At 50.0% G+C, this 22,594-nt stretch overlaps 1 protein-coding gene across 2 annotated transcripts in view; it reads right to left on the reverse strand.

The window, feature by feature from the left end:
- Positions 1 to 22,594, reverse strand: part of REXO1 (RNA exonuclease 1 homolog) — a 268,509-nt gene that overhangs the window by 100,585 nt on the left and 145,330 nt on the right. For both annotated transcript variants that reach the window (XM_086947165.1, XM_086947166.1), the window contains exon 12: positions 13,464 to 13,574. In XM_086947165.1, the coding sequence (XP_086803291.1) occupies positions 13,464 to 13,574 (111 nt within the window). The remainder of the gene's footprint in view (positions 1 to 13,463; positions 13,575 to 22,594) is intronic.

Below are 22,594 nucleotides of genomic sequence, written 5' to 3' on the forward strand. Positions count from 1 at the left end.
GATGATGTCCATTACTGATCCTCATGGTGACGGTTTGTGGTGTCTGGGCTCGGATCACGACGTCATGGGTTGTCGTTCCTGTTTGAAGATGAACCCAAAGGCTTTTCGAGAACGAGAGGCGAAACAACTCCTTGCCAAAATTAAGGTTAATGATACCAAGAGGACTTCGAGGTCAAGATCAAGACGATCAAGGTCAAAGTCGAAGTCGCTGTCGAGGTCTCGGTCGGAGTCGGCTTCGGGGCATGCTTCGGGTTCCTTGAAGAAGAAGCATAAGAGGAAGAAGCACAGTTCGAGACACCGTTCCGGCAGGGAGTCGGACTCGAAAAAAGTCAAATCTTCTCAAAGACATCATAAGGGCATGATATCTCCCTCTCCAGCTCGTAAGCCTGAAGGTGAGACCTCGCCTTTACAGTCTCGGGAGCCAACACCGAATCCGGAATCGAATCAGTCTCCGGAGCCGTACCAGTCTTCGGTGCAAGATGAAGAGGAAGTTGAGACTCCTCAGGTTTCGGCGACTCCGGTACACCAACCCGAGGAACATGAGGAGTCGAATCTGGTACAGCCTCCCCAGGGGCAACCAGTGGGTTTGTACCCTCAGTTTCCTGGTCCAGGTCAGGACCCTTCGCATTTTCTAAACGCCATGTATGGCATATATGCGAGAGCAATGTACCCCTCTGGTGCACTGGCTTGTCCTATGGGTCCATTGTCATTTAATCTGGGCGTGCCTCAAGCTTATGCTCCGGCGCCTTTCTTGCCGTTTATGACGGCGCCGATTCCACCGTGGCATAGCTCGGCTCCACCGAGGTAATCTACTCCGTACACGGCGTCGCCGACTCCTGAGCGACCTCGGGATCAAAATCGAGGTTCAACGCCGCTTCCATCTTCTCATTCAAAGGCAGCTCCAGCTCTTCATTCGATGCCGGCCCGACTCCGCCTGAGTCGTTAACGGATCCGACGACATCGATTCGGATGGAGAGGTCGAGGCGTAGAGCGCAGCGCCTTATGGAGGAGAGAAATTATGAGGAACCTGAGGTTGAAGATGGCGAACTTCAGGATCAGGAGGATTACTTTGAAGAGTTGCAGGATGCAAGTGGTTTGGAACTTTCAACGGAATGGGAGTTGCCCGCTGTATCTGATACTCCTAAGGATTTGGCTCCTTACCATGTGGTGATTAAGAAAGCTGCAAAACTCTTGAATTTGACTTTACCATCTGTGGAGTACAAGTCTAACATCCTTACGGAGGTTCTCCATTCTCCGTCCTCTGTGGTTGAGCCAACTCTACCATTTACTGAGGCTCTAACTGAACCTATATTGGAAGTCTGGAAGAGGCCTCTTACTGCTCCTGCGGTGTCAAAATCAGTTGCAAGACGCTATAGGGTGGCACTTGGAGACCCTGAATTCTTGTCTATTCATCCTCTGCCAGAGAGTTTGGTGGTCCAGGTTGCTTGCTCAAAGAAATCGGCAGGTGCTTTTCCACAGGTTCCTGGAGATAAAGACTCTAAAAAGCAAGATCAAAATGCGAAAAAGGTGTTTGTCAAGTAGTATGGCCTTAAAATCCACGAATGCTACTTGTCTGCTAGGCAGATCTGTTCACGCTTTGATGGACACAGTGAAGCAGCTAGCATCTAAGCTTTCTGAGGAGGAGAGGAAGAACTTTAGTGAAGTGGTATCTGACACAGGCTGCAGCTCGTCAGGTCATGCAAAGTGGTATGGACACGGCAGATTCAGTGGCTAGGATCATGGGGTCTTCGATTGCCACTAGAAGAGCTGCTTGGTTAAAGACTTCCGAGTTTTCAGCTGATGTTCAGGCTGCTCTGATGGATTTGCCTTTTGATGGCACAGGCCTTTTGGGAAAGAAAGCTGATGCTGCCTTGGAAAGGATTAAAGATAGAGCAACGGCAAGATCTTTAGGTCTGCAGACTAGAGGCTCTTTCACCAAGAAGTACAAGGGTTTTGGAAGGTCTACTTTTCGTACCTATAAGCAGAACCAACAGCAGCAGCAGCAACAAAATCTTTTGTACAAGTCCTACAGGGGTAGACAAAGGGGTCGTCCTCGTGGACGTCAAGGCTCCTCCTCCTCTACTTCCTCCTCTAATACCCACCCTCCACCTACAACAGCAAAGCAGCCCTAGATCCGCCATTCCGGATCATGTGGGTCCTGTAGGGGGTTGGCTTACTTATTTTCTACGGGATTGGGAATCGGTTACATCAGATCTTTGGGTTCTCAATCTCGTAGAGAATGGGTATGCTCTTCCCTTATGTGAATTCCCTTCCAATTATCCTCCTTGTCAGAGTTTTTGCTCGGAGGACCACCTGTTGCTCCTTCAGGAAGAGGTACAGGTACTGTTCAAGAATGGTGTGATAGAGGTGGTTCCAGAGCAGGAAAGGGATCAGGGGTGCTACTTCCGGTATTTCCTGATCCCCAAGAAGGATGGCAGGCTTCTTCCAATCATGGATCTCAGGATCTTGAACCTTTACCTGAAGCAGGAGAAGTTCAAGATGCTCACCCTTGCACAGGTTCTTCAAGCGCTGCTGGAAGAAGACTGGATGGTGTCGATCGATTTACAGGATGCGTATTTTCATATTCCCATCCTGAAGTCGCACAGAAGTATCTCCGTTTCACGGTTGGGTCGCAACACTACCAGTTTGCAGTCCTTCCGTTTGGTCTTACTAATGTGCCTCGAGTCTTCACCAAGGTGATGGCTGTGGTGGCTGCACATCTCAGAAGATCGGGATACCGGTATTCCCATATCTGGACGATTGGCTGATCAAAGCAGAATGTCCAGAGATAGTGCTCCATCATCTGCAAGAGACACTCAGTTGTTGTACAGGTTGGGTTTTTCGATAAATGTACCCAAATCTCAACTGGTGCCCTCCCAGCGCAACCTGTTCATAGGTGCGGTACTGGACACAACTGTGTGTCGTGCATTCCCTCCTCCTCCTCAAAGGATTCACGATATACAGGAGTTGATTCCTTTATTTTTCAATGGAGCGGTTCCAGTCCTGACGGTCCTTCGCCTGCTCGGTCTGATGGCTTCCTGCATTCTGTTGTTCAACAACGCACGCTGGCACATGAGGGCACTCCAGTGGTGCCTCCGCAGGCAGTGGTATCAACACAACAGAGATCTCAGGGAGTCTGAGGATCTCCAGAGAAACTGAAGCGGATCTGACTTGGTGGGGAGTAGAAGGCAACCTGTCTAAAGGGAAGCCCTTTCAACTGCCTCCAGCTGTGGTCACAGTGATAATGGATGCATCCACTCTAGGGTGAGGTGCTCATCTGGCGGATCTGGAGGTCAAGGGTCTTTGGTCTCCAGAGGAAAGGTTGCTTCACATCAACCTTCTGGAATTGCGGGCGATACGGTTGGCACTCAAGGCCTTCCTCTCTTCCCTTCGCGGTCGGTCGGTTCAAATTCTGACGGACACCACCGCGATGTGGTATGTCAACAAACAGGGAGGAGTAGAGTCGCAGTGTCTCTGCAGAGAGGTTCTGCATCTCTGGTCTTGGGTTCAGGACCATCAGATTTGTCTGATGGCAAATCATCTGGCCGGAGTTCTGAATGTGCGTGCAGACAGTCTCAGTCGGCAGTTCTATGCCGACCACGAGTGGAGGCTCCATCCGGAGGTAGTTCGTCACGCCTTTCGGACGTGGGGAACTCCTCAGGTGGACTTGTTCGCCACTCGCGAGAATGCTCACTGCCCGTCGTTCTGCAGTGTACAGTATCTGATGCAGGGAGCTTTGGGGGACGCGTTTCAGTTGAGTTGGGACTCAAGACTCCTTTACGCATTTCCTCCCATAACCTTGATTCCTCGAGTTCTGAGGAAGATTCGCCAAGACCGGGACCAAGTTATATTGATCACCCCGGATTGGCCAAGAAGGGTGTGGTACACAGTTCTCCTCCACCTCTCCTCGTGCCCGCCGCTCAGTCTCCCTCACAGGGCATATCTCCTCTCTCAGATGGAGGGGCAGGTTCTACACCCCCACCTCCAGACCTTACACCTTCATGCCTGGAGATTGAACGAGGCAACCTGAATTCCTTTTCTCTCCCGCACAATGTGGTGGATGTCATTTTATCGGCCAGGCGCGACTCCACTAAATACATTTATTCTTATAGATGGTCCAAATTTGTTGTTTGGTGCGGAGAGAAGTCCATTGATCCTCTGACGGCTCGTTTGTAAGATATACTTCTTTTTGCACTTTCTTTAGCGCAGCAAGGGTTTGCTGTGGCAACAGTTAAGGGCTATCTTTTGGCGTTGTCGGCTTTTCTCTGCCTGCCGGATCAGCCGTCCTTGTTTAAATCTCCTATTGTTTTGAGATTTCTCAAGGGGCTTACAAATAAGTTTCCGCCTACTTCCTTTATTGTGCCTCAATGGGACTTGAATCTGGTGCTTATTTATCTAATGGGTTCTCTATTCACAAGGTGAGGAATCCACTGGAAGATGTATCTATCAGAAGAACAAGTTACCTTCGGTAACGCTATTTCTGGTAGATACAGTAGCTGCCTGTGGATTCCTCACTGACCCACCCGCCTCCCCGTTGTCCACTCTTCTATACCTGTATTTATGTATTTTATGTATATATATATATATATATATATATATATATATATATATATATATATATATATATATATATATATATATATATATATATATATATATATATATATATATATATATATATATATATATATATATATATATATATATATATATATATATATATATATATATATATATATATATATATATATATATATATTGGGTTTTTCATACCTTGGCTAGGCACTGTGTGTAATTTTGAATTGTATGTACTATGTACACTGTATATGTGTATATCTACTGTCATTGGTCCGTCCGGGTGCCTCGAAGGCATGGAAAAGAGGGCGGAACTGATGTCATCACACCGACGTAAGCCTAATAAGGAGTCTGTGACGTCAGTCGGAGTCGTGCGCGATGCCGTGCTCATATGATGTCATCCAAGCCGGTGTGCTACAAAAGAATTTTCCGAACGTTGCTGACGCAGGGGGATATTCACATGGTGAGGAATCCACAGGCAGATACTGTATCTATCAGAAAAAGCGTTACCGAAGGTAAGTAACTTGTTCTTCACATATGTTCCTGTAGAACCTGAGCGCTGAAGGCCTAGGTCTTTCCCTTGATAGGTGCCCGATTATCAAGGTATTCAGTCATGATTTTGAGATGCTGACATTTTAGTTTGCACAGGCAGGTGCTCACTGCAGAAAAATTCAGTAGCAGTGGTTCAATGTCAACATTGTTTAAGTCCCAAATACAAAGTCTCTTTTAATGAGTGATGTATAGCATGAAAGGCATTAGTGAGTGGTCCAACCAGTATAAAGAAAAGAGATAATTGAAATAAAATTAGCTCCTGTGCTGGAGTCACTCACAGTTGAAGGGGGTCTGCAGAAAGAGGCTGCAGGTGGCGACTGAAAATCCAGTCTGGCCACGACACATGGATTGGCTATCCTCTTGCCGGTCTGGGGACCCCGTTGGCACCGTCATCTCCCTTGGATTCGGGCTGTGGAGCATGGGTGCACAAGTACTTTGAGGTTGGGTGGTAGAGATCGAAGACTAATTTCTTTGTCTTTGTTCTGCAGTAAAGGTACAAACAGTGCAGCTGGGCCCTCCCTATGTGGATCTCAATGCACCCGAAGTTCCTTGACGTGGAGGCTGGTCTTACTCAGCGTTGGTGCCCGATCAGGACACATCAAGCCTTGGCTACTAAAAGGGCTCCAGTACACTAGGTATTTGTGTTTTGCGCTCTGGTAGGTCCTGCTGTCCCCACAGATGTAGGGAGGAGGGATATGACCTGTAGAAGCACAGCTACCTGTTCCTGGGCTTTGCTGTATTGGTAGTCCTGGAGAGTGGCAGGTTGGTATACTGGAAGTTGCTTCTTTGGTGCGTACTTATACTATGTTACTCTAAAGGAGTTTCTTTGGCAACTGGTGAAGCACTGTCAGCCCTCCAGGTTTCTTAAAGTCTGTATAGCAGCAGGATGAATCGGTTGCTCCCCAAGGATCAGAGCCAAGTAGGCAAGCTGGCAGGGTCAGCGCTAAGTCAGTTGTGCTCCTTGGTTCTCGGGTCCGCAGTCTTCTTTATCAATGTCGTCTTTTGTGTCCGTCGAAATCTGAAATCCTGCTCTCAAGGGGTCCCCTAAATACTCAATTTAGAGGCATTAAGGGGTAGTAGCTAATGGGCTACCAACCCATGGGGTCACTATACCCCCTAGATGACCTCTTTCTTTGGGGAGTGGACTTCACCCTGGCCCAGAGTTACTATTTCTAAATTCGTATTTACTTCAGGATTGTTCACCCTAGAGCTGTGTCCAGCCTTGCAGTGCAACACGCCTCCTGCACTGCTCATGTTCCTGCCTGTCCTTGGGTCAGATGGGCCCAGGGCAGGGGGTAGCATTTCACCTGCCTGGGCAAGCCTTGGGTCGCATATCAAAGCAGGCAGAGGCCTTTGAAGGCTCCTGCCTTGATATGCTGATTTAACAGCCTTCCTAAAGGAGGGGATAACACCACTCTCACGAGCAGGCATTGTTCCTGACCTCTGTGAGTGCCGCTCTCAGCTCCTAGGGAGTCAAACTCATCTGTGGTTGTAGGTTGAACTGGACCAGTCAGCCAGCACACTAGCAGGCCAGTAGGGTTCAGGGGGTACCTCTAAGTGACCCCCTGGGTGCATGTAATAATGTAATAAATCTACCACTGGATTTGATATGGGTTTATTAATGTGAGGTGTTTGATACCAAACACCATAGGTTTCAGTGAAGCCATTATATAGCTGGGAAACTTGTTTTGGCCAGTGCCCAGTACATACCTTAAGATGGCCTCCCTGTTCACTTCTACTGTCAGGAATTGAACTGGCCAGCACAGGGGGATATCTTCTCATGCAGTTGTGCCCTCATGTGTAATATAATGCACCCTGCCTTAGGTGTGACAAATATTACATACAGTATTATGGGACATGCAAGCAAGTGTGTCTCATTTTGTGTTTTCACTATCTGAAAGAGACACGTTAGTGATAGATTCCTTACCTTAGAATATCCCCAGGCGTCAGACTGGATCCGGAAATTTTTGCGTAGCAATACCCCTGCGCGCTGGTAGGCGTCGTCTGCGGCTCCGCGTCCGTCGTCGGCGTCGTGAGCGCCGGGATGACGTCATCGGAGTATATAGACGGCGCCCATGCGCGCTGACGTCAGTTCTTCTTTTTTCCGCGCCAGCTAGCGCAGATCCGGAAGAAGCTCTACCCCCAGTCACTTTTTGACTGAAAACTTTTTTGATCTTTTTGGTCCTCTACTTAGTCGATTCTCGACTATCGGTGCCAGGGATGCCCGGGTTCAAGCCTTGCTCGAAGTGCGGCCGACTCATGTCGGTCACGGACCCCCATCGCCGGTGCCTGAAGTGCTTAGGCCTCGACCACGACGATCGAACCTGTGACGACTGCCGGGCCCTGACGTCGAAGGCTAGGCGGGAGCGGTCCCGCAAGCGTCTCGAGCTGAGGCAGTCGGCCCCGCGCCGCTCCAGGTCCCGGTCCCACGGGAGGTCGAGGGAGAGGTCGCGAGGTCGGAGTCATCGACGTTCCGGGAGTGGTCACCGATCGTCTGGTTCCAAGTCCTCAGGTAAGAGGCATGAGAGGTCGGAGCGACACCATCGGTCCTCCGACCCGCCCAGTCGCTCGCACGATGCGACCGGGGATTCGGGCGACACCGCCCACGCGGCTCCGCGGGAGTCGCAAGCGTCGCCGCCTGCCCCACACCTTCGGGTCCCTGGGCACGGCGCGTCGCAGGAGGAGGTCGAGAGGTACCTCATGGCCATGAGGGCCCTCCCTCCTCAGTCGGTTCCCGTGGCGCCTTCGGGCCGATCGGCTCCGTCTGGAGGTCCTTCCGGGTCGGGCGCTTCGGCCCCGACGATGTCGGGTGCTTCGGCCCCGGCGCCGCTGGCGACTTCGGTCCCGGCGCCGCGCGACCTCGCTGGATCCGGCTCCGGATCCGGGACCTCGCCGGTCGACCCTACGACCTCACCGGCGACGTCCCTTCAGGTGTCGTCCCCGGCAGCCGTAGTGGTTGCCGACCCCAATGCTTCCTACGGTCCGCCTCAGGCGTCGGAGGGGCGCCGCTGGGCGCCGATTCCGACGACCTTCGGAGAATTCTATCTCCACGAGGAGGCCCTGGCTGTTGATCCTGGTCTCCAGGAGCCGGGTGACGAGGAGCAGTGGGAGGGGTCCGAGGACCCTCTGGCACGTGATTGCCAGTCTCATCAGGACTGGACATATGAGCTTGGGGAGGCCAGTGGTATTGACACATCGCCAGACACTGGATTTACGTCGCCCCCGACTGTGGCTTCGGAGGCGGGTTCTGCTTACAGTGTAGTGTTGACGAAGGCAGCTAAGGCCCTACACCTTGAGCTCCCCGTCGCGGCCGTGAGGACTAATCTCCTCACTGAGGTACTCAAACAGCAGTCCGGCTCCGCGGAGCCCCTTCTGCCGTTCAATGAGGCCTTGTGTGACGTTCTGCTGGGCACTTGGTCCAAGCCCGCCACAGGTCCCCCTGTGGATAGGAACGTGGCCAGACGCTACCGCCCGGCACCGGGCGACCCTTGCTTTTTGTCCACCCACCCCACCCCCGAGAGCCTGGTCATCCAGGCCTCCAACTCCCAGTCCGCATTCCCGTCGGCCCCGCCCGACAGGGAATCCAAGAGATTTGAGCAGTTCGGGAAGAAGGTCTTCTCGTCTGTGAGCCTAGGGCTCCGGTCAGTGAACACCAACTGTCTCTTGGGCCGCTACACCCACACTTTGTGGGACACGGTTGCGGAGGTGCTGCCACAATGCTCTGAGGAGGTCAGGGCTAAACTCAGCCAAACCCTTGCGGACGGCCGAGATGCGGCACGCTTTTCCATCCGGTGTGGGCTGGATACCACGGACTCACTGGGCAGGGCGATGGCAACGACGGTGGCGGTTCGACGCCACGCCTGGTTGAGGTCCGCCAATTTCTCGGCCGATGTCCAGGCCACTCTCCTGGACATGCCGTTTGATGGCCGTCGCCTCTTCGGCGACAAGGCAGACCATGCGCTGGAACGTTTTAAGGACTCCAGGGCCACGGCCAAGTCCTTGGGCCTTGCGGCCCCACGCCAGCAATCGGGTGCCTTTCGCTCCTTTCGTGGCCACGGAAGGGGCGCCCCACCACGGACCGTCAGCCACGCGCCGCAGAATGTTCAGCAACGCGGTGGCGGCCGTGGGAACCGCCGTGGCGGTGGTCGGGGACAGCGGCGAGGCCAGTCCACACCTCCCTCAGCAGCCCCCGCCTCAAAACCTTCCTAGTCCGACCTTTCAGGCCCATGTGACGCCTGTGGGAGGCAGGGTTCGCCATCACCTCTCCCACTGGCATACAGTCACTTCGGACAGGTGGGTGCTGCAAATTGTCCGAAGGGGTTTCTCCCTCCCCTTCGAGTCTTCCCCTCCATCCATGCCACCTCAATACCACCGTGTGTCGGGGGATCACTTGCAACTTCTGCAAGAGGAGGTTTCGGCCCTCTTGGCCAAGAGGGCCATCGAGCGCGTTCCTGGGCCAGAAGTAGGACGTGGCTGTTATTCCCACTACTTTCTGGTACCCAAGAAGGGCAAAGGGGGCCTACGCCCTATCTTGGACCTACGGAACGTCAACGGCTTCCTCCGGACGGAGAAGTTCAAGATGCTCACTTTGGCTCAGGTCCTGGCTGCCCTGGACCCAGGAGACTGGATGGTAGCGTTGGACTTGCAGGACGCCTATTTCCACATCCCCGTCCTGCCGGCCCACCGGCGTTACCTGCGGTTCACGGTAGGCCAAGAGCATTTTCAGTTTATCGTGCTCCCCTTCGGCCTTACCAGCGCCCCACGGGTGTTCACGAAGGTGATGGCGGTGGTCGCAGCCCATCTGCGCAGGCAAGGGGTGTCAGTCTTCCCCTACCTCGACGACTGGTTGTTGAAGGCGGGCTCGCCCCAGACAGTCGTCAGCCACCTCCAGACTACGGCCGACCTCCTGCACTTGCTGGGGTTCTCCATCAATGTGCCGAAGTCACACCTGTGTCCCTCTCAGAAGCTCCTCTTCATCGGAGCGGTTCTCGACTCGGCGCAGTTTCGGGTTTACCCACCCGAGCAGCGGGTTCGGGATATTCAGGCTCTGATTCCTATCTTCGGGCCGTTATCCCGGGTCTCGGTCAGGTTGACGCTGCGGCTTCTGGGACTGATGGCCTCCTGCATCCTTCTGGTGCGTCACGCCAGGTGGCGGATGCGGGCTCTGCAGTGGGACCTGAAGTTTCAGTGGGCCCAGCATCAGGGCAACCTGTCCGATCATGTCCTGATCTCGGAGGGCACTGCGAAGCAACTGCAGTGGTGGCTCACGGACCGCGACTGGGTCAGTGGCAGACCCCTCTCTCTACCCCAGCCGGAGCACGTAGTTGTGACGGACGCGTCCCTCCAGGGCTGGGGAGGCCACATGGGAGAGGCGGAGATCAGAGGCCTCTGGTCTCCGGCGGAGTCCCGGCTCCACATCAACCTTCTGGAGCTGCGGGCGATTCGTCTTGCACTGAAAGCATTCCTCCCCTCTGTCAGGGGGAGCGTGGTGCAAGTGTTCACCGACAACACCACCGCCATGTGGTACTGCAACAAACAGGGCGGTGTGGGGTCGTGGACCCTTTGCCAGGAGGCTCTGCGCCTCTGGCAGTGGCTGGAACATCAGGGCGTGACTCTGGTGGTTCAACACCTGGCAGGTTCTCTGAATGCCAGGGCGGACGAACTCAGCCGCCGGTGCATGATGGATCACGAATGGCGTCTGAACTCGGACGTGGCGCAAGGTCTCTTTCGACAGTGGGGAGAGCCTTGGTTAGATCTATTCGCCACAGAAGAGAACGCGCAATGTCAGCAGTTCTGCGCGTTGGAGTTTCCAAGGCGGCACTCGCTCGGAGACGCTTTTCGTCGCGAGTGGAGCTGCGGCCTGTTGTACGCCTTTCCGCCTATACCACTTCTGCCCAGAGTGCTGAAGAAGATCAGGCGCGACCGGGCCCAAGTTATCCTTGTGGCTCCGGACTGGGCTCGAAGATACTGGTATCCCGAGCTACTCAGCATGTCAGTCGATCCCCCGATTCGTCTGCCTCTTCGGGAGGACCTTCTGTCGCAGCAGCAGGGGACGGTCCTGCACCCGAACCTGTCCAGTCTCCACCTACAAGCTTGGAGATTGAGCGGCGGCAGTTGAGGCCATTTGACTTGCCTCCCGAAGTCTGCGACATCATTCTGGCAGCCAGGCGTCCCTCCACAAAGTCGGTATACGCCTGCCGGTGGAACAGATTTGTGGCATGGTGCACAGCAAAGGCTGTGGATCCTCTCTCTGCACCCCTTTCGGAAGTGCTGCTCTTTCTTCTTTCCCTTGCCCAGCAGGGCTCTGCTCTGGGCACTCTTAAAGGGTACCTTTCTGCTCTTTCAGCCTTCTTGAGGCTACCAGATCAGCCTTCTTTATTCAAGTCCCCTATTGTGAGTAGATTTCTGAAGGGCATCACACACATGTTCCCTCCTGTTCCCTTCGTGATGCCCCAGTGGGACTTGAATCTGGTTCTCACCTATCTGATGTGTGCTCCCTTTGAGCCACTTCACAACTGCCCTCTTCGTCTCCTTACTCTAAAGACGGCCTTCCTGGTTGCCATCACCTCTGCCAGGAGGGTGAGTGAGCTCCAGGCTCTTTCTTCTTCTCCGCCTTTCCTGTCTGTTCATCCTGATAAGGTGGTGTTGCGTACACGACCTTCCTTTCTGCCCAAGGTTGTCACGGCCTTCCACATCGGGCAGTCCATCACTTTGCCCACCTTCTTTCCGCCTCCGCATCCCTCGAAAGAGGAGGAGAGGCTCCACCGTCTGGATCCAAAACGTGCGCTCTCCTACTACCTAGACCGCACTCGCCAATTCCGGGTGGATGACCAACTCTTCGTTGGTTACGTGGGCGCGAAGAAGGGAAAGGCTGTGCACAAGAGGACCATCTCTAGGTGGATCATCTTGTGCATCCAAGCATGCTACTCCATGGCGAGGAAGGAGCCCCCGGCTGGATTGCGGGCTCACTCCACTCGGGCCACGGCAACGACAACTGCCCTGGGCCGCGGTGTCCCCCTGCAGGACATCTGTCAGGCAGCCACGTGGGCCTCGCTGCACACGTTCGCAAGACACTACTGCCTGGACAGTCAAGTCCGGAGGGATGGCTTCTTTGGCCGTTCCGTCCTCCAGGACTTTCTGGTGTGATATTGGTTCGCAGACCCACCACCGGGGTTGGTATTGCTGGGGTATCTATTCTAAGGTAAGGAATCTATCACTAACGTGTCTCTTTCAGATGCACAAGTTACTACTTGTGTAACGATATATCTGTAAGAGACATTAGTTAGTGATAGATTCCTTACCGCCCTCCCATCCTCCCCGTTCTGCGAACTGATATTTAGGGTTAAGGTCATCCCCTTTCAGGGCCCTAGTTTCAATGGCACCAGTGTTAGTTCTATCATGGCTCTGCGTATCTGGCGCGGAAAAGCTGTGTTATCAGAACTGACGTCAGCGCGCATGGGCGCCGTCTATATACTCCGATGACGTCATCCCGGCGCTCACGACGCCGACGACGGACGCGGAGCCGCAGACGACGCCTACCAGCGCGCAGGGGTATTGCTACGCAAAAATTTCCGGATCCAGTCTGACGCCTGGGGATATTCTAAGGTAAGGAATCTATCACTAACTAATGTCTCTTACAGATATATCGTTACACAAGTAGTAACTTGTGCTTCAAGAGCACCTGGTCACGCAGCCTGCAGTGGCAGTCAGTATGAGTTTGGTGCTGGGTTCCTTAGAGTGCTACGCAAACAAATGGATGGAATGCTGAATGAATCATACATTCACCCCCAGTCTAAAGATCTGGGTTAAATCCATTGATCTTTTGCTCACCATGCCTCCACAGTTTAGACCCAGCCATATGCAAACCAGTCTTGACCCTGTGACCCTTGAGACTGAACTGCCAAGCCAGGTCCTCCCTGGACCGGAAACAAGCATCCTGGGACCGGTTTCAGGGTAGGTCACCCTTCTTCAGCCAGGCTAGCTTGAATCCCCTAGAGTGGCACAAGAATGCTGCAGCTTTAAGGGCCTCTTCAGAACCTATGCCCTAGGTACCAGAGGTACCACTTAATAGGGACTTACAGAGGTGCTAAAGGCCTGGTCACTTGGAGATCATGGTGGGGCAGGGGGGCAGTTTGGCTACTGCATCAAAAATCCCGTTTCCTATAGTGATGTGATCATTTACAATAAAGTGGAAATGCTAAGGATAGACAATAGTTGAAGCCTAGTATGTGTAGTTGAGGTACAGCACAAGCCAGGAATTGCAGACAAACACACTGTGTAAGGTGAACGGCCCATGATAGGAAACAAAGCCTGGAGCATAGGCAGAAGTGACTCACCATCTCACAGTCCAGGGCAAAAATTCCAGGGCAGCCATCAGTAGGAATCTCTTTCTCAAAGGTCTTTACAAAACCATCCAGCTGTTCTTTACGACCATCCTGGACATGTTGCTTTAAAACAAACAAAAATCTAGAATTATTGATAAAACCGTTATTAAGACTTGACTACAGATTGTAAATTCTCTGATGCAGACTAAGGGAGCCTGTAAAAGGCAGTGTTGCTGGACCACTAAAATGCTTTACCAGTGTTTCACAGGATATTGAGAGATAGGGGACCTTGCCAGTTTTAAAAAGGAAAGGATAATAGAGTTGACAGAAGGGTCCTGCAGATAGCAGGGAACTGTGGAAAAGTATGGGTTGTATATTCTAGATGCAGAAGTTTACATAAGCAAAGTATGAAGAACAGCTATAGGCACCATGTCCTATGTACTGAGTTTGATTACTGCGCAAAGTCCTACTCCTCCGGGAAGCGCTCAGAGCTGACTTGGTTCAAGCACAAGCATGTAATGTTTTTTATAGAGGCCACATTCATGCACACTAGTAAAGATATAAATTGACTCAACTGTATAGAAAGCTGCACAAGAGTCTTCAGCTGACAAGAGTATATAACTTGCCAAGTCGCACCAAGATCCAACCTTCCCTGTCACGAGACTGCAGAAACTGTGTGACAACAGTATCTGAAAATTTAAGGGAGCCCAGTGCTTCTTTGACTGTCCCTCCTTACAGGTATTTTATTACAAATAGGCTACTGTTGATTAAATCTAGACAAAAAAATGTTAAAACATATAACAGTTAAATGACTGCACATTAATTATCCCCTTTACCCTGAGCTGCTCTCTCAGTGAAGTACCTGCTTCAAGTAGAATCACCCAAGCCCATGAAAACATCCTGCTACTGCACAAAGGTTCCATCTGTGGCACCAAGATTAAATCAACCCACAAGAGATACAAATATAAAGCTAAGAAAATGCATCATCCAGGGTAAATATTTAACTGTGCACTATTTTACATCCACTTCCTGGCTTTAGGGCTAATAGTTCCACCATGGACAACATCATAGCGCTCTCTCACCTCTCGAAGCAAGCAGTATTGAGCAATAAGCTGCCCCTGTTTTGCTGCTTCATAGACTACTCCACGGCCTTCGACCGAGTTAATCGAAGACTGTTATGGGTAAAACTTGAATCTTGGGGGATCCCGGAAACGCAATAAAAGCCCTCTACGAGGAGACATGGGTCCGGGTCAAATTAAGTCCAACAATCGTAACACCAAGAATCGAAACTAACACCAGACTAAAGCAGGGATGTGTTTTGGCCCCCTACTATTCAACTTGTACACGGCTGACTTGGGGCAAGCCCTGAAAGACGCCAGCCTAGTACCTCAGAGATTGGGAAAGTTGGCCTTGGGTACTCTCCAGTATGTGGTTGCTACAGTGGTCATGGACCACACTAGGGTGGGGCTCCAGAGAGCATTAAATACTCTTGCAGTACACAACAAGGAAAATAGCCTACAGATCAATGAGAGCAAAACCAAGATAGTAATCTTTGATAAATACCCTCACAAAAAACAAGCAACATGGTCTTTGGGTGAGCACCAAATCAGGACAGTACATCCTACAATTATCTGGGGGTATGGGTGTCAGAGAGGGCCACAGCAGCCAAACACATAAAGGAGTTTGCACCGAGAATTAACAAAATAATCCGGTCTCTCAGACATCTAAGCCATCGCCTAGTAAGTCCATCTATAGAACCCATGATGACTGTAATTAGGGCAAAACTGATTCCCGCAATGACGTATGGTCACTTAGCCTCCCCAGGAGCACTTGAGAAAGTCATCAATGCGACCCAGATAAAAGCTTACAAGACCGTGCTGCAAACCCGTAGACAAGCAAAGAACACCGGACTAAGGCTGGAAATAGGATTGAACCGACCGGAATTTGTACTACAGGGGGACCTAATAAAATATTTCATCAGAGTACTGAAAGTCCTTGAAAACAATCTCAAATATTTCCTAAAATTTATTTTCAGGGCAGCGGGTTCCCCATGGCACTCCAGGTTGGACAAGCAATAGACCTATTGAAAATCGAGGCAAAGAGCATGCCCCTTCACGAAATTCCTTATTCTGCCTGGGCCCAAGCTGTAAAGCGCCAAGTCCAGACCATCTCATCTGAACTGGATCGTTCATCACTGGCTCACACTGGCCCTAGATAAGTCATATATGCCTAGATGCATCAACCTTTTTAGGAAGTGCAAACGGTGCGAATCGCAAAAATCGGCCGTTTGCACTTCCTAAATTGGTTTCTGGGATGCATCAAGCATTTTTGGTAATTCGCTATTTTTTGCGAGTTCCAAAAATGCGATTGCTTTTAAGGAATCGCAAATTTGCGATTCCTTAAATGCAATGCATCATCCTCACAACATTTGCGATTTTGCAAATGCAAATTACCACGAAGTTGAACTTCGTGGTAATTTGCAAAAATGTGTAAAAACGCATAAAAATGCATTTTTTAAACGTCTACGTTACACACACACATGTCCTTAGGACATGTGTGTATGTAACTCACATGTAAAAGTGCATTTCATGGGTGCAGGGGGGGGTCCTTTGGACCCCCCTCTCCACCCTTGAAAGGCTTTGTTGCATTCCGATTTCAAATTGCGAATTCGCAATTCCCATACATTCCTATGGGCATTTCAGCCCATAGGAATGAATGGGAATTGCGAATTCGCTATTTGAAACTCGCAATTTTATTGGGATTCGGTAAAAATTGTGATTTTTACCGAATCTCAATAAAATTGCGAAATTATTGATGCATTGCCATTTGCGATTCCTTATTTGCGATTCCTTATTTTTCGCAAATAAGGAATCGCAAATGACAACTTTGATGCATCTAGGGGATACTCCTGGGAAAGTTCAACCATATTTGCTAGATTCACTTTCAGCCCAAGCAAGTAAGAAAATTCTGTACTTGCGCCTCCTGGCCCTCAAGATTTTGGATTTTAACCCAAAATGGGCACGTACTGACAGGATCATCTCCTGTCGGTTATCCAATTACCAAACAACAAGAAAAGAGAGGTCCGGTCAGTCACAAGGCTGCCAGAAATATGGAGCAAGGAGATAAGCGGGTTTTTGTTTGTACACAGTCACTCTGATTGAGTAGGAAAGCCCTCACACACCGACCTGGTCAGTGTCATGCTTCATCATCGGGCCCCACCGAAGAGACCGAGTGCCTCTTCGGTGTGCTGCGACGCCAGAAAGACTGCGGAGCTGGTCGTGTGGGGAGGACGTGATGTGAAAATTAGAAAATTAAAAGTGCCTAACAGGGTATCAAAAAACTTTTAATGAGTGATCCCTAAGACACGTGTTGGTGGTTTATGTGTCTGAATTTACGTGCCAAGGTTATTACGAGTTGGGATAAATTCAGCTAAATACCACGCGTTTTAAAATTAATCAGTCAACATGTTTCTGCCGTACTTGTGGTATGTATTCACCAAGGCATTCTTCAGGACTATACCCCGGCGGTATGGACACTCTAATAGTCCACCCTGACCTGGGGGCGTGAAAGTGAAAAAAAGGGGGAAAAAGTGAAAAAGTGCTTAAAAATTAGAAGAGCAATTGCTCATTCTAAAAAAGCCCCAAATTCAGGGGTGAGTCAGCACTTTAAAATAGGGCGCTACTAGCACCATGGGTCTCGGGAGGAGGATTGGAGCGCGCCTGGCACATCGCCCTCAGCGTTCACAATCCGCTTCTAAACCTGCAAGAATCCTCTTAACCGGACCCCGACGGTTATCCAATTACCACAGAGAATCTTGGCTACATCTTTTATGCTGCTGCTCAAAGCTGGCCAGCGATCGTCGTCGTTTGCTGCGCCCTGGCCCTAAGGGACTTGGGCCTCAGAACCTGCAGAGAGGCCTCGGACTGGTGCTTTTCAGAAACCACAACTTGCTTACTTGCCAGGGTTGGCAAGTTTATCCATCAAATTAGAATTGCACTTGATTCCCATCAAAAGACCACAGAACTGAGGGGTCCTGTCATTCTGCAATGACCATTATCTGGTGCTCTAACACTGTTAGTCGTCACCTAATTCAGGGGTTTATTTCAAGGTCACTGGAATCAGAAATTAAACTTTGGGCCAAACAGGGGGCACGTTAAGAACTTTTCTTAATGACAATTAATATCACGGAGAGAATGACCCTGTTGGATTCTTATATAAGCATTGATCCCTAGAGGTGTAAAAATGCGAAACTGTGCTAACCCAATATTTTAACTTTTAGAAAAAAAAAGTCTCAATTGTAGTTTTAAATCGACATAAAGTAGTAAATAGAGCCTGTGTAGCCACAGTGCTATTTTAAAGCTGAACACTGGAGTTTTCCTGGGGGTACGGTAGTTGGGAGCGGGGCGCTGTTTATGTGTTTTATTATGTAAAGATTTTAAGTAATCGCACAGTTAATAATAAACAAGCATTGGAAAAGCAATAGGTCTCGCATTAGGAAAGTTTGAGCTATTAGTATTGTAAATGACACTTTTTTTATTTATGTGTTGGTTTTGAAAGTAGCAAAATTAATAGCTTTGTCAGTTACAATGTCAATAGTTTTGACTTTTGCAAATGTGACACCTATAGCATTTGTAATGCAATGTGTGTTGTATTTACGTGACTTAGATGTATTGATATTACAAAAAACAATGGCTTTTAATTTTGTAAATAATTAATACTTAAAGAAAAGTTTTTGTAATTTATAATGGCAATAGCTTAAACGTTTGTAATTTACTTTTGCGAAGATTATGTTCAGTGTATTTTATTGTGACGAAAATCCAAGAACATTGCATTTGCACCTACACACACACAGAGCCACACTCATATAGATGTGGTGGTGGTGGTGGTGGATCTGGGGGATATGGTGGTGGTGGATGTGGTGGTGGTGGTGATGGTGGATTTGGTGGTGGTGGTGATGGTGGATGTGGGGGTGGATGTGGTGGTGGATGTGGTAGTGGGGGTGGATGTGGTGGGGGTGGATGTGGTGGGGGTGATTGTGGGTGTGGTGGATGTGGTGGATGTGGGGGTGGATGTGGTGGTGGATGTGGTAGTGGTGGTGGATGTGGTGGAGGTGGATGTGGGTGTGGTGGTGGATGTGGGGGTGGGTGTGGTGGTGGATGTGGGGGTGGATGTGGTGGGGGTGGTTGTGGTGGTTGTGGTTGTGGATGTGGTGGTGGATGTGGTGGAGGTGGTGGATGTGGTGGTGGTGGATGTGGTGGTGGATGGGGTGGTGGAGGTGGTGGATGCGGTGGATGTGGTGGATGGGGTGGTGGAGGTGGTGGATGGGGTGGTGGTGGATGCGGTGGTGGTGGTAGTGGTGGATGGGTTGGTGGTGGTAGTGGTGGATGGGGTGGTGGTGGTAGTGGTGGATGGGGTGGTGGTGGTGGATGGGGTGGTGGTGGTAGTGGTGGATGGGGTGGTGGTGGTGGATGGGTTGGTGGTGGTGGTGGTGCATGCGGTGGTGGTGGTGCATGCGGTCGCATTAGGAAAGTTTGAGCTATTAGTATTGTAAATGACACTTTTTTTATTTATGTGTTGGTTTTGAAAGTAGCAAAATCAATAGCTTTGTCAGTTACAATGTCAATAGTGATAGATAGATAGATAGATAGATAGATAGATAGAGTGAGGGCGATAGATAGCTAGATAGATACATAGATAGATAGTCAGCGAGACCTAAAAACCGGGATAATGCAGATTGAAAGCATGAAAGAGAGAGAGTTATGGGTGGATGCATGCATGGATGAGTTGATAGATGGATGGGTGGGACTCAGATGTGGTGGTGGTGGTGGTGGATCTGGGGGATATGGTGGTGGTGGATGTGGTGGTGGTGGTGATGGTGGATGTGGTGGTGGTGGATGTGGGGGTGGATGTGGTGGTGGATGTGGGGGTGGATGTGGGGGTGGATGTGGGGGTGGATGTGGGGGTGGATGTGGGGGTGGATGTGGTGGTGGTGATGGTGGATGTGGGGGTGGATGTGGTGGTGGATGTGGGGGTGGATGTGGTGGTGGATGTGGTAGTGGTGGTAGATGTGGTGGATGTGGTGGGGGTGGATGTGGTGGGGGTGGTTGTGGGTGTGGTGGATGTGGTGGTGGTGGTGATGGTGGATGTGGGGGTGGATGTGGTGGTGGATGTGGGGGTGGATGTGGTGGTGGATGTGGGGGTGGTGGTGGATGTGGTGGGGGTGGATGTGGTGGGGGTGGATGTGGGTGTGGTGGATGTGGGTGTGGTGGATGTGGGTGTGGTGGATGTGGGTGTGGTGGATGTGGGTGTGGTGGATGTGGGTGTGGTGGATGTGGGTGTGGTGGATGTGGGGGTGGGTGTGGTGGTGGATGTGGGGGTGGATGTGGTGAGGGTGGATGTGGTGGTTGTGGGTGTGGTGGATGTGGTGGTGGATGTGGTTGAGGTGGTGGATGTGGTGGTGGATGGGGTGGTGGAGGTGGTGGATGTGGTGGTGGATGGGGTGGTGGAGGTGGTGGATGTGGTGGTGGATGGGGTGGTGGATGGGGTGGTGGATGTGGTGGAGGTGGTGGATGTGGTGGTGGATGGGGTGGTGGATGCGGTGGGGGTGGTGGATGCGGTGGAGGTGGTGGATGGGGTGGTGGTGGATGCGGTGGTGGTGGTAGTGGTGGATGGGGTGGTGGTGGTAGTGGTGGATGGGGTGGTGGTGGTAGTGGTGGATGGGGTGGTGGTGGTGGTAGTGGTGGATGGGGTGGTGGTGGTGGTGGATGGATGGGTTGGTGGTGGTGCATGCGGTGGTGGTGGTGCATGCGGTCGCATTAGGAAAGTTTGAGCTATTAGTATTGTAAATGACACTTTTTTTATTTATGTGTTGGTTTTGAAAGTAGCAAAATCAATAGCTTTGTCAGTTACAATGTCGATAGATAGATAGATAGATAGATAGATAGATAGATAGATAGATAGATAGATAGATAGATAGATAGATAGATAGAGTGAGGGCGATAGATAGATAGAGTGAGGACGATAGATAGCTAGATAGATACATAGATAGATAGTCAGCGAGACCTAAAAACCGGGATAATGCAGATTGAAAGCATGAAAGAGAGTTATGGGTGGATGCATGCATGGATGAGTTGATAGATGGATGGGTGGGTGGGTTATTTGGTAGCTGTCTAATAAAATGGAATGGTTAGGTAAGTGGATGGGTAGTAAAATCAAAAGTTAAGAAAAAGTGCGCGAAAGAAAGAAAAGAAAGAGTATGAGGATTGTTTTGTGAAGTACAATTTTGTTTGTAATCCAGCTGTCAACCTGCAAACGGACTGAAAATCCCAAACCGCACAAGACACCCGCACTAAAGGCTCGGAGCACTAAAAAGGCACGAGTTGCTGGCTGATCAAAGCAAAAATAAGCGTGAAAAGCAAAGTATTGGGTACATTGTATCAAAAAATACTAATAATGCGGGCTCATAAATGACAATTCACTAGTACTGTGGCTTGATAAATATTTATCGTAAACGGCAGCAAAAGCACACGTAAAGCAAAGCAGTTTGGAGATTGTAACAAAAAGCACTAATAATGCAGGCTGGTACATGTGATAGTACAAACGGGAGCGAAAATTAAAACCGCAGACAGCGGAAAAGCAAGCTTCGTAGTTGAAAGGCCCAATACAGCCTTGTTAACATATACCTAACATGTTTTAAACTTGGGAAGTCGTTACTTTGAGCTTCAAGAAGACGGATGCCACGCTTCACTGCAAATATAATAAAGACCTCTGAAGTCCTTTGGTGCGGCTGTAATACTAAGCAAAGCAGCAAAGATGCAGAGTACTAAATGTGAAAATCCCAAAAATGTTTGCGAAAGAACGTAGCTCAAACGGAATGCACAAAGAAGCAAAAGTTTAAATTAGTTGCTACTGCGGCGCAGATATCATAATAAATGGAGGCTGTGAAATGTGAAAACCGTAGTAATGTGGGTTGAGAAATGGCGCAGCGAAAATAGAAGGCAAAAGACGCTAAAAGCCAAGCATTTGGTACTTTGTAACAAAGAATACTAATAATGCGTACTGCGAAATAACAAAAAACTACTAATGCGGCTTGAGAAATGTTGTAGCGAAAACTGATGCAAAACCATGCCTAAAGCAAATCTGCTTGTACATTGTAATTAAAAGCAGTATTAATGCGAGCTGGTAAATGCGATAGTAAAAACCAAATCAAAAGTAAAATCGCACAAGTCACTTGCAAAAGAGGCATGCAGCAGTACTATGGCACGAGATGCAGGCCAATAAATGTGAAATGGCGTAGGGAAAAGTGATGCCAAAACACGCCAAAAGCAGATTATTTTGTACTTAGTAACAAAAAAGACCACACATGACACCTGCAATAGAGGCACGGAGCACTAAAAGGCACGAGTTGTGGTCTTATCAAGGTAAAAAACTTGATAATCCGGGTTTAAAAATGGCGTCGCGAAAACTAACAGCAACACGAAAACAATGCAAGTATCCATGTGAAAGGTAATAATAATAATAAGATAATTAAAAGTGTAGTAAGTATCGTTGCAAATGTAGTTTTTTACCATAGAATTTTTTTGGGGTTACATTGTAACTAAAAGCACAAATAATGCGGGCTGGTACATGCAATAGTAGAAACGGACTGAAAATCCAAAACCGCACAAGGCACCCGCAATAGAGGCACGGAGCACTAAAAGGCACTAGTTGCTGGTTGATAAATGTAACAAGCTCTCGGCATTGCAGGGATGGGGACGGAGGGAAGAGAGAGAAGGGGAGGGTTGAGGAGAAATGCGACACGGCGGTCAGGGGAGGGGGCGGAGCGGGTAAAAAAATAAACAAACAAGACGGAGGGAAGAGAGAGAAGGGGAGGGGAGAGGAGAAATGCGACACGGCGGGCAGGGGAGGGGGCGGAGCGGGTAAAACAAGACAGAGTGAAGAGAGATAAGGGGAGGGAGGGAACTGATGTGCACGCGCTTTTAAGCTCAATTCGCATGCGCATTGAGCTTAAAAGTCACGGGCACTGCAAGGAATCGCCACGATTCCTTGCAAGTTGGTTCAAGAGTGGATAAGCCCCCATAGTCTCGCAAGCTCGATGCGCATGCGCATCGACAGGCGAGACCTAAAAAGTTACGTTACATCAA

The sequence above is a fragment of the Lissotriton vulgaris genome, chromosome 12 (assembly GCF_964263255.1).
Source record: "Lissotriton vulgaris chromosome 12, aLisVul1.2, whole genome shotgun sequence".
Lineage (NCBI taxonomy): Eukaryota > Metazoa > Chordata > Amphibia > Caudata > Salamandridae > Lissotriton > Lissotriton vulgaris.